Raw genomic sequence first — 14,246 nt, 5'->3', positions numbered from 1 at the left:
TTATGCGATTGTTGTAATTTAGAGGAAATTGAAGACGAGTATCATTTTTTACTACAATGTCCATTTTACTCTGATCTTCGTCAACAATATATTAAACATTATTATTACAGAAAGCCAAGTGTTTTCAAATTAGTCAAATTATTAAGTGTGAATAATGTTAAAGAACTAAATAAAACTGGTAAATTTATCCATTTAGCTTTTAGAAAAAGGGCAGAAAAGGTTAATAGTTAAATATTATTTTGTTAAACTAATGAGATGGATAAGCTTACAATATTATGTTGAACACTCTCCGACCATGTAACTGTTTTATTGTATACCTATGCATTTCCATGTTGTTATTTTCACTTATGGGCCGATAGGTCCTTGGAATAAATTGAACTTGAACTACTGGATAATGTATGATAGTTGAGATGAATGTCATTACTGCGCCCTCGATGAACAAACTCTTACCCAGGTCCATATGGTCTCCTGTACACCTCCACAAAAGTCAATAAATTGTATAAGGTTGCATGTATCCGTAAGGGAGGTAACTTTAAACACAAATCATAGGTATACTGTTTAAGTAGCATATACCCTTAAGGAAGACACAATTTACATTAATCACAAATATATTGTGGAAGACAGCATATGATGTCATAGGAGCTTTTCTCAAGCAACAATGAGAAGATTTGGAGAAGCCTGAATCCTTCAGGGAGATTACTGAAGATTGAGTCATTGGACGCAGAAAAGCAGATCAGATCCAAAGGAGACACGAACATCCCACAAAACTATCACGACAAGTAAGTGATGTACGATATTGTATCACTACAATAACACAGACATCTTGGTATACTGATCTGTACGGTACAGTTAGACCAGATATTTACAGATGATCTAATACATGGATAAATAACTAAGTCTAAGTCAAATTCTATATCAACCTATCAGATTCTGCCAACATTGACAACAAAAATAAATATCCCATCAGGATTTATTCTCAACTGGTCTGAAATTTCTCTGTTATTTTCTATTTAATCGCTTCTGGCCAATTCAACTTGTCACCGACCAGAGATAGCAGAGCCATTTATATAAATCTGGTCATTCAGACATCACCGAGAGATTTCTTACCTGTTAATTACAAATTTACCTGAGCCCAGCTGTCCAAAAATCTGGTTAACTTACAATTTAACTTACGGATGGGAGGCAAATATGGGATAGTCATAATGAATTTGTTCCATTTAACTCCATATTTGTCAACTTCTTAAAATTTCCATAGGGGAAGATTTTCTGGAGGCAAAATGTCACTTTCATAAAAGAGCATTTATTGACCTTCTCTGGACAAAATACTTTAGACACAAACATTTATCGACCTTCTCTGGACAAAAAACTTCAGACATGGACATTTGTTGACCTTCTCTGGACAAAAAACTTCAGAATGAACATTTATCGAGCCTTTATTTAATGCCTAAATTCTCTGGACAAATCTCTTTCTTGGTAGATTGATATATAATCTTTGAAACCGTCAGTTATATGTAAGTTTAACCGTTAATTATTCATTTAAGGTTTTGATGTATAAAGAGCAATACCACTCCTGAACAACAGACAAGAAACAGAACAGTTACTGTTTATATTGAACCAATGGAGACAGAGACTGATTGTGGCACTAGTCACCAAAACATCCTGAAACATTACAGTATATGTCACTAACTGTATCTTTATTAACCACAGGAATGTTCATCTGTCAACATCAACTCATAATATTCTATTTCAACCATAATATTTTTATGAGAATTTGATACATGAACCATCAATTATATGAATGAGAAAAAAAATAGTATTCACCTGTGTAACACCTGTATATAATATCTGTGTTTTACCTGTATATAATATCTGTGTTTTATCTGTATATAATACCTATGTTATACCTGTATATAATACCTATGTTATACCTGTATATAATACCTATGTTATACCTGTATATAATACCTACGTTATACCTGTATATAATACCTATGTTACACCTGTATATAATACCTATGTTATACCTGTATATAATACCTATGTTATACCTGTATATAATACCTATACACCTGTATATAATACCTATGTTACACCTGTATATAATACCTGTTATACCTGTATTTAATACCTATATACCTGTATATAATACCTATGTTATACCTGTATATAATACCTATGTTATACCTGTATATAATACCTATGTTATACCTGTATATAATACCTTTGTTATACCTGTATATAATACCTATGTTATACCTGTATATAATACCTTTGTTATACCTGTATATAATACCTATGTTACACCTGTATATAATACCTATACACCTGTATATAATACCTATGTTATACCTGTATATAATACCTATGTTACACCTGTATATAATACCTATGTTATACCTGTATATAATACCTGTGTTACACCTGTATATAATACCTATGTTATACCTGTATATAATACCTATGTTATACCTGTACATAATACCTATTTTATACCTGTATATAATACCTATGTTATACCTATATATATAATATCTATGTTATACCTGTATATAATACCTATGTTACACCTGTATATAATACCTATGTTATACCTGTATATAATACCTATGTTACACCTGTATATAATACCTATATTATACCTGTATATAATACCTATGTTATACCTGTATATAATACCTGTTACACCTGTATATAATACCTATGTTATACCTGTATATAATACCTATGTTACACCTGTATATAATACCTATGTTACACCTGTATATAATACCTATGTTATACCTGTATATAATACCTATGTTATACCTGTATATAATACCTCTGTTATACCTGTATATAATACCTCTGTTATACCTGTATATAATACCTATGTTATACTTGTATATAATACCTATGTTATACCTGTATATAATACCTATGTTACACCTGTATATAATACCTATGTTATACCTGTATATAATACCTATGGTATACCTGTATATAATACCTATGTTATACCTGTATATAATACCTATGTTACACTTGTATATAATACCTTTGTCACACCTGTATATAATACCTACTCTATACCTGTATATAATACCTATGTTATACCTGTATATAATACCTATGTTACACCTGTATATATACCTATGTTACACCTGTATATAATACCTATGTTATACCAGTATATAATACCTATGTTATACCTGTATATAATACCTATGTTATACCTGTATATAATACCAATGTTATACCTGTATATAATACCAATGTTATACCTGTATATAATACCTATGTTATACCTGTATATAATACCTATGTTATACCTGTATATAATACCTTTGTCACATCTGTATATTATACCTGTCACACCTTTACGTTGTTTTTTTGACTGACAGTAAACAACTGCCCCACCTGAACCTATATCATTTCCTGTAATTTTCAGAATAAGATTAAATTCAATTATAATTTTGTTGTTTTATATTTTTTTCAAAGTAATTTACCTGTATTTAAAGGAAATACTCCATTTCATTCTAAATGACATCCGCTGTAACTCCGCTGTAACCATTAAAATCCGTCTAGGTTTGATGTAACCACACAGATGGCTTTACAACATACCTATATATAAACATTCCAGTACTTCTTATAAAGATATAAATATAATATAAAGATCCGTGTTTGAATGGACAAATGTTTAAAATCTCTGACCACACATAGGAATGATTATATTTCACTTCCGTATAAGAACATCCAAGTTGAGGATCGTTAACGATGTGTCGCTCGGCTGCTGAAGCCACAGGTATGATCTACCTGTGAGTTAAGTGAGGTATATCTACCCCGTCTTCAATCGGTCTGTACTTAAAGCCCAGTCACCTGCATATTTACACTGTAGCACTGTCAGCTTATCACATAAATGACACAGGTAAAAAAATTAAAATTGTCTTTCTAAAATAATTTTTCGATGTTCCTTCAGGACTGAAAGATCACATTCTGAGATTTATTATTCTCTGCTGAGAAAAAAAATCCTTTTCAGACCAAATAATCCACGATGATGTTTTATACTATACATTTCATGATGAATAGGTCTGAAATCAAACATAAACACTAAGGTAAAAAAAAAAAACGAAAATGACCAGTCAGCTTTAATATCTGTCAGAAATAATTTTATGTCAGAAATTAAAAAAAACATTCAACTTTTCACGACAGATATTGTTTTATGAACCCTGAGTCATTGTTATACATAAAAAATAATACACATATCAGCTGATAGTAGGAATAAAATGGATCATCAAACTCAAAGATTGGTCTGTATTTTCATTAAGCTTATAACACTAGAACAGGCCGTAGAGTCATATTCCAAGGAAGGTACATCTCATTTGCCAGCCTGTTGACCCTATAAAACATAATGGACTCTATTGTCACATAGGGCGGGTCGTTCTACTTTTCCACCTGTGAGGGAAGGACAGGTTTATGTGACCTAAGATTGTACATACCTAAGATGATTTTTTTGAGGTGAGATTTGAAAGGTAAATATACACTATGGTTATAAGTAGGAAGACATACAAGAAATTATGAACGTGCTGTATTAACCACGGTTCATGTCACGATTGTGTACATAAATATCACCTGTCATACCCATAATGTCAACAGAACAGTGACAACGCCCCCCTCAGTCATAGTCCACGATGCCCTCCCAATACCCACGTCAAAAATTTGAATATTGCAAAATTTTTTCGAAAAATTGCACAATTCATACAGAGCATCACAACTAAATTTACCAATACTGACTTTGTAAATACACAATTATTTTGATCTAATTTTTTTTTCTTTTTTCATTTTAAATACCTAGATTGAAAATGCTATCCTACCGGAAAAAAAAAAAGAATTATATACTGGAGCTTGTGCAAGTCTACATCAAATTGAAACTATTACTGAATGTTTATTTTCATGAAGCATAAAAAAGGATCACTTTATCTGAATAAATTATTTAAAATCTCTTAATATGCCCATTTGTGATATCGTTTTTGAGGATCATACAAAGAAAACCTCTATATGATAGATAAGCACTACTCGGGCATATCACCAGTGTCAGTTGGGACACAGACACAACACAAGATTTCAAACATGACTAGAAAAAAAACAGAGAATACTGTCATATTAAAAAAAACTACAATTCCAAACATCAGAGAAAAACAACAGAGAACACCATCATATTAACAAAACAACAATTCCAAACATCAGAGAAAAACAACAGAGAACACCGTCATATTAACAAAACTACAATTCCAAACATCAGAGAAAAACAACAGAGAACATTGTCATATTAACAAAACTACAATTCCAAACATCAGAGAAAAACAACAGAGAACACTGTCATATTAACAAAACTACAATTCCAAACATCAGAGAAAAACAACAGAGAACACTGTCATATTAACAAAAATAAAATTCAACTAAAAATCAATAAAAGAACACTTTACAAAAAAGAAATAAAGACATGCATGGAGACTTGTGAAAAAGTACAAGGAGACTAGAACCAGGGGTTCCAGAAGGTTAAGTATCTACAGCAGCATTGATGACACCAAAAGTAGCAATCTAGGTCAAATTAAATCAGAGTTAAATCACATTCTCAAAATAAAAACTAGGATGTCGACAACAGAACCATTAGTCATATCCTCAAGTCGCAAATATGTCTGACTTCATATCACATAAGGAAATAGAATATTTAGTAATGAGATCATTCTGTCGGCCACAAATCTTTCCCATCATCTTCATCAACCTGCATTTCTCATAAGCTATAACACATCAGAGATTCAGTATCAAACATATAAACTGACTTCAGATTCAAATGACTTCATGATAACATCATTACAGTGAAATGTTGATATTGGAAAATTCCTCTTAGATATTCTACTCTTTATGTACTCATTCAAATGTCGTGGTCGCTACCGGAAGTGAATGCTGGGTAGTCCTTTGGGTATTGGAGCATATGGCTATCACATCAGACGTAGATAAAACGATCGTTTACTGTTGTGTGATGCTTAATATTAAATGAATTTTATCATATGGAACAAGTAGAAACTCTTTTACCCAATATTTCCTTGGAAATACGGCGAAATCACCAAGCAGAATCGCGGAAATACACTGTTGATCGTCTTATGTGTCACATGTGTGTAAGTAATCATGCAGCCAAAACATCAGGTTTTTTGTTTTTTTGTTGTGTTAGCATTTAACATATTTCTAATTGATTTTGATGATAAACATTACTCAATTACGTGTATTTTATCATGTGTTTTACTCGTCAACAATCACACAAAAAACGAAAGTAAATTTGAGGCCGCCATTTTGAGTCGTCAAAAAGGAAAGAAAGCATGTTTACTGCGACGAGTGTAATCGTCATGAAGGAAACAGGAGCACTTTTTTGTGACGTGTGTACATGTAGCCGTCATGAGTACGGAAAGAGTTAAACAAGAAGTCTACACAGACATCCTTGACGAGAGATAGCAATTTGATAACATGTCATTGCAACCTTTGACCTTTGTAACCCTTGAACTGTCAGCAGATAAACTTACCTCAGGAGCCATCCAATAGGGCGTCCCCACCGAGGTCCGCCGGCGGTCATTGGTGCTCTTCAGTCTTGTGGATACACCTGTAATTAAATATCAATAGGTCAAAGGTCAACACCTGTAATTAAATATCAATAGGTCGAAGGTCAACACCTGTAATTAAATATCAATAGGTCAAAGGTCAACACCTGTAATTAAATATCAATAGGTCAAAGGTCAACACCTGTAATTAAATATCAATAGGTCGAAGGTCAACACCTGTAATTAAATATCAATAGGTCAAAGGTCAACACCTGTAATTAAATATCAATAGGTCAAAGGTCATCAGACTTTTACTTAGAATTTAATTCTTAAAAAGTTGTGACCCTCTAGCATTATAAAATGTTCAAGTTCAGAATCAATTTTTTGAGTACATGTACATGATAGAACAAGCTGAACCAGTAAATCTAAGTGCAATGATGGCTAACATTCTTCAATTCTTAATCCTGAGACAAGAATGTATTTATCCAGGTCATCACACAGACACCACATTTTTAAAAAGCTGTGAAATTTACAGATGCAAGGTTTTATAAAATGTTCAGCTTTTGTTCAACATGAGTAAATCCAATGAAAATTCAATTATTACCCACTAAAATCTAGGGACACCAAAGTATATAAGTTAACATTAAAATTAAATTTGTAAAATTTAAGGACACAAAAGTATTTAAAATCCAATATCATTTTGCATTTTACTATTTTCTTAGCAGTATTAGTGATCTTGAAATAGACAACACTCAGCTGTCAGTATTGAACATTATGATGTCACCAATTAATTAAATTAAATGTGTACAAAATTATTTACATAAAATTTTCACAAATCAAAAGTTATTGTTTTATCTTACTTACCGAAGTCTATCAATTTAACCTGTCCCTCGTCTGTGATGAGGATATTATGACCTTTGATGTCGCGATGAATAATGTGATTTTTATGTAGATGTACGAGCACTTTTAACGTTTCACTGAGGATGTGAGCTATTAGCCTCTCCTCCATACCACCAGACTTCTGTTTTATCAGATCCCTTACTAGATGTGTCACAGAGCCTCGCCCACAGAGCTGGAACCAAATATTATCAGGATTAGTGCATATTCATACAATTTTGATGAACAGTTACTACGGTTGTGTATACACCAGATATATTCATACAATTATCATGAATATTCATCACATGCACAGCTGTCATGAATATTCATCATAGAGATACAGCAGTCAGGAATATTAATTAGACATATGGAAATCATAAATATTCATCATAAAATAATACGGTTATAAATAATTTATTAACCATACAGCAGTCGTGAATATTCATTACAAATATACAGCAGTAATGAATATTCAATATAGACATGTAACGGTCATGATTATTCGTTACAGACAAAAAGCATCATAAATATACAGCAGTCATGAATATTCATTACAAATATACAGCAGTAATGAATATTCAATATAGACATGTAACGGTCATGATTATTCGTTACAGACAAAAAGCATCATAAATATACAGCAGTCATGAATATTCATTACAAATATACAGCAGTCATGAATATTCATTACAAATATACAGCAGTCATGAATATTCATTATAGACATGAAGCACTCATAAATATTCATTTTAACTCAGACATACTGTATATTTTGCCAGTTTTCAACAATGCCAGTTCAGGACATTGTTGCTGAACTACATCGGAATACAGAAATTGGTGATAAATTATATCATGATTATTCCACTAACCTCCATAACCATCCATAACTGGTCCTCTCCACGGAACTCGGACTGATGGAGGTAGAGTCCATGGAACTTTGGCATGTTGGGATGATTTCCAAGGTCGCGGAGGATGACATATTCCTCCTCTATTTCTTCTATCAGCTCATGGATGGCTTCAAGGATTTTCACTGCCACTATCTCACCTGTAGTATAAGTAAGAAATTTACATTTAATTAATACTGCCACAATCTCACCTGTAGTATAAGTAAGAAGTTTACATTTAATTAATACTGCCACAATCTCACCTGTAGTATAAGGAGGAAGTTTACATTTACTGCCACTATCTCACCTGTAGTATAAGTAGGAAGTTTATATTTAATTAATACTGCCACAATCTCACCTGTAGTATAAGTAAGAAGTTTACATTTAATTAATACTGCCACAATCTCACCTGTAGTATAAGTAAGAAGTTTACATTTAATTAATACTGCCACAATCTCACCTGTAGTATAAGTAAGAAGTTTACATTTACTGCCCCAATCTCACCTGTAGTATAAGTATGAAGCTTACATTTAATTAATACTGCCACAATCTCACCTGTAGTATAAGTAAGAAGTTTACATTTAATTAATACTGCCACAATCTCACCTGTAGTATAAGTAAGAAGTTTACATTTACTGCCCCAATCTCACCTGTAGTATAAGTATGAAGTTTACATTTAATTAATACTGCCACAATCTCACCTGTAGTATAAGTAAGAAGTTTACATTTACTGCCACAATCTCACCTGTAGTATAAGTAAGAAGTTTACATTCACTGCCACAATCTCACCTGTAGTATAAGTAAGAAGTTTACATTTACTGCCACAATCTCACCTGTAGTATAAGTATGAAGTTTACATTTACTGCCACAATCTCACCTGTAGCATAAGTATGAAGTTTACATTTACTGCCACAATCTCACCTGTAGTATAAGTATGAAGTTTACATTTACTGCCACAATCTCACCTGTAGTATAAGTATGAAGTTTACATTTACTGCCACAATCTCACCTGTAGCATAAGTAAGAAGTTTACATTCACTGCCACAATCTCACCTGTAGTATAAGTAAGAAGTTTACATTTACTGCCACAATCTCACCTGTAGTATAAGTATGAAGTTTACATTTACTGCCACAATCTCACCTGTAGCATAAGTAGAAAGTTTACATTTACTGCCACAATCTCACCTGTAGTATAAGTAAGAAGTTTACATTTACTGCCACAATCTCACCTGCAGTATAAGTATGAAGTTTATATTTACTGCCACAATCTCACCTGTAGTATAAGTATGAAGTTTATATTTACTGCCACAATCTCACCTGCAGTATAAGTAAGAAGTTTACATTTACTGCCACTATCTCACCTGTAGTATAAGGAGGAAGTTTATATTTACTGCCACAACCTCACCTGTAGTATAAGTGGAAAGTTTACATGTACAAGAAATATAAAACTCGCACCAAACACACGTACAGAACAATCAACAGTAGAACTGTCCTCAGGATTTTCACAGCAGGAGTCAAGTGAGAATTTAGGAAGGATACACCCTTTTTACTGTTTAGGAGAAAACCAGGGTTTATATAGGGTCACAGGCCCCTTACAGGTCCAACACAACATGATTGGGGGCCATCCCCAAACTATTTGTTTATTCCATGGGTCCAACACAACATGATTGGGGGCCATCCCCAAATTATTTATTTATTCCATGGGTCCAACACAACATGATTGGGGGCCATCCCCAAACTATTTATTTATTCCATGGGTCCAACACAACATGATTGGGGGCCATCCCCAAACTATTTATTTATTCCATGGGTCCAACACAACATGATTGGGGGCTATCCCCAAACTATTGAAATATATTTTAAGGCTTTTCAAGCTGATTTTCTACATCATCATCATCATCATCATCATCAATACATAATAAACTTGATAATTTAGTTTCTACTGAAATGAAATTCAAAATTAGTCAAATCAGTCCCCATCAGATATAGGTCAAAGGTGTGAGTGACCTACTTTTGATGCAGGACACATTGCCTTAGAACGAATATTCATACCCTGCCTACACTGCTCTCGTTATCACAGCTAACATTGCCTCACCTTCAGACGTCAAATGTATTTGCATGATTATGTAGCCCATTATTGTAGGTGAAAACAATGCAATCGTGTAAATGTTTTTGTCCCCTGTAGGTGAACTCACAGGGTATGTATGAAGTTACAGTGACAAGTAATTTAAGAGATACAGCCCAGACAGGCTCAAGTGATACAGCAGGATGAGAAGGACACACAGACACAATGTAACTCTATAGCCAAAGCCCCGGCCGTCCCTTAACTGTGGTTTTCTGGTAGGGGAATGATTTTTTTTTTTTTTTAATAATCACAGAGATTTAGAAATGAAAGAAAAATGTGAAAATTTGATCATGTAAAGTAGAACTAATGTCTACATCAACAGCTAGGGTCATAAGAAGAGAAGAGAGTAATACCCTGTGAAAAGCCAGTATGATCTTTATACATGGTCTGCATGTAGTAGCTGGTGGCTGGCTCACATAAAAACAAATTGAAGTTATGTCTCATACTATCCAGAGAAGTATCTTGTCCAAGGACAAAACCACTTAATCTTGAACACTCGCTGAATGACAGTTCAGCTGATCTCAGATTCCTGAAAATCACTAATTTCCCCGATTCAAACTATATACCTCAGATATTCTAAGGGGTAATAGTATACCAATGGAGTTATCCCTGCCTCTACAATCACTAATTTCCCCGTAAACTATATACCTCAGATCTTCTAAGGGGCAATAGTATACCAATGGAGTTATCCCTGCCTCTACAATCACTAATTTCCCCGTAAACTATATACCTCAGATCTTCTAAGGGGTAATAGTATACCAATGGAGTTATCCCTGCCTCTACAATTACTAATTTCCCCGTAAACTATATTATATACCTTAGATCTTCTAAGGGGTAATAGTATACCAATGGAGTTATCCCTGCCTCTACAATTAAACATGATTTGTCCTCAGATACAACATAAGGATTCCCAGGAGATTGTATTCACATCAGACAATGTACGAGGGATACAAATCAGGCAAGGTATCTGTAAAACAAATATAGCTTCAACGGACGTCCATTACCGTCCTTAAACACTATGTACAGATTATACCTCACAAATAAAAACCGTGATTTAATGTAACATCATCTGATATTAAAGGAGGGTTGACATCACTGTCAATATGCCTGGGCTCTATTTAAACACTGAATTACAATATTATAGAAGTATTAAGACAAAGCCAATAAAAAATATCTAGAACTCTGTGTACTTAACGAGAAAATATTACTTGTTTAGGTTTCCACGCCCATTCTCAGTGTCAGCTGTAGGGTATATTTACAGAGAATGGTTCTCAGTATTTGTTTAACCACTTGTTGAAGCGAATACTACCTTGATGTACCGCACCACTCAGAGACTAATAGAATCTTTCACCCTCTTGGGACCGAGACAGGGGAATCTCCACCCAACAGGGAATTAAGATTCTCCACCCGACGGGGAATTAAGATTCTCCACCCGACGGGGAATTAAGATTCTCCACCCGCAGGGGAATTAAGATTCTCCACCCGACGGGGAATTAAGATTCTCCACCCGACGGGGAATTAAGATTCTCCACCCGACGGGGAATTAAGATTCTAAGTTGTCAAACACAAGGCTTGCCAATGTTTGATAGCTTACTGGTAAGTATCTTACCCCGAGGGTTGAGATTCCCATGTCTCACTTCCATGGGGGTGAGGGATAATTTTTCTCTTACCCTGTTTACCCTATTATATATCTAATATGGACATTATATCAATGCAAGGAAATGTGATGTGACATGATTGAACGTGACATCATTGTATTGTCACCATGACATAATGGTATTGTTGACATGACAAAATCCAATTGTTGAGAACTTGCAAAGCACATATGTAGCTTGTCTAAACTCTAGGGTAATCTTACATCGGTATGAAATTGTGGATATCCCTGTCCAGGGTAAGAGAAATTCATATATTTTTTCATCAAACATGAAAAATACCGCTTAAATGTGCTTCAGCCTGGGTTCAAACACAATATTTTCTTGTCCAATTTATATCTAATATTGTAAATACAACTGTCTCATTGTTTCATCACAATCTGTCAGTAAGCTTGATGGTCAAGACAAAAAGTATGACAGCAAATTTCTATTTTTGGTAACAGTGACCTTAATTATTGACCAATCATGCTGTTATTTAAATGTGTCCAATACAAAAATACCAATGAAGTTTCATTAGAATTTGTAGGTAAATATGACTACAGGGAAGGGATGGCAAAAGCTACAACAGCCGTAATACAACCTTACAGCCATATTAGTCAGATGTGGGATCTCAGCTATGTCTGAAGTCTCAAAGAGCCTGGATAAGGATTTTTACATCCATTGAATGATGACACAGATGTGGAACACGTGAATAAATGTAGCATGGTATAACAGAATCTTACATAGGCCTGTGGCCAAGGATATCTCATTCAAAAGGGACTTAAAAATTGTGAATTTTTCAGTAGCAAATTGGGAATTTGATTTTTTTAGGGGAAAGGGTCCCTTTAACAGACCCTATTTCTATTGTAGGAAAATCCCGGAATTGATGATGTCATCAAATGCAATATGGTTACGCTACATGGAATGGTGACATGACACTATTGCGAGTGACATCATAGCGTGTAGCTGTCCTCCCCTACCTCGTGTGAGATCGATTTACGTATTCGTAGCAACCACGGGATCGCCTAGTAAGTATTTGAGAATACGATATGACATGTTGTCAATGGACAAACAAAACCACAATGATGTACAAAAAGATAAACTCCAATCTTCACCTGATATTCTTGCAATAAAGGGGCATTCCTTCGTTCGGACATCAGAAAGATGCACAATTTCTATTGATGAAATATATGTCCGAACAATGATTATATGAGTGTCTGTGCCTACATGTAATGAAATTAACGCCAAAATGTACGAAAAAAATGCAAATTGTATACAAATATTGTATGTCTTTGCGGTAATTAGTGATACTTCGGGTCGAAAGAAGAATTTTCTGGACTTAATACTCGAAGTAGTTTGGTTTATCTTGAGAGTAGAACTTCTTTATTAATGTAAAGATTATAACTTTTACTGCTTGGAAAAAATACATATTTTCCATTAAGTTTAATTTTGACAACCTAATTTTTATTCAAACTAACAAATGCCATTTTTGAAGGACACAGACAACAAATCCATCCCTTGGCTTTGCCTCAATTATATATCCTCAAAGGAAATTAACAATGGCAGCACAATTGTATGTTAATTATTGATTCTGTCCTGATTACATGTAATTTGGCGAGACTTCAACGAAATTCCTACAGATCAATTTCTCACTCTTCATCAAATTCCAAGAGCAGTGTTACTTAAGTGACATCAGACTCAACACCATCTGTTAATCTAATAAAAGGCCCAAGGGGCCTGAAGTCTCTTAATCACTTTATGTTGAATTATGTATTCAAGACTCTCATCAATTAATTTACTGAGTAAATTTAACATTAAAGTTAACAAGTTTAATTACCATTCACTGGACTTTGTTAATTATAATTGTACAATGTTATATTTTTTTTCATTTATAGCTGGTGGTTGAGTTTAATTTCTCTCAAAGTAGAAATTTTGTTGTTACAGATGTAAGTTAGCATGTACCCCGATAGGGAAGTACTACCTACCAGATATATATACATTTGATTAATTAAGAAGTTTCATATTATAAAGTATACTGAAATCATCTCATTACTATATACAAAAGAGCTTATTTCCACATACTGAAAATATCACATCAGATAAGCTTATAATAAAGTCCTTCATTCCATTTACACATTTTCTAGACAGAATGATCATT

The 14,246-nt window shown here is 33.7% G+C and overlaps 1 protein-coding gene across 1 annotated transcript in view; it reads right to left on the bottom strand.

Moving 5' to 3' along the window:
- Positions 1–14,246, bottom strand: part of LOC117317311 (myosin-IIIb-like) — a 143,231-nt gene that overhangs the window by 82,609 nt on the left and 46,376 nt on the right. Inside the window, 3 exon segments of the mRNA XM_033872100.1 lie at positions 6,555–6,631; positions 7,434–7,641; positions 8,318–8,493. Of these exon segments, the coding sequence (XP_033727991.1) occupies positions 6,555–6,631; positions 7,434–7,641; positions 8,318–8,493 (461 nt within the window).

This window comes from Pecten maximus, chromosome 19 (genome assembly GCF_902652985.1).
Source record: "Pecten maximus chromosome 19, xPecMax1.1, whole genome shotgun sequence".
In the NCBI taxonomy this organism is placed as follows: Eukaryota; Metazoa; Mollusca; class Bivalvia; order Pectinida; family Pectinidae; genus Pecten; species Pecten maximus.
This window is presented reverse-complemented; position numbering and strand designations above follow the sequence as displayed.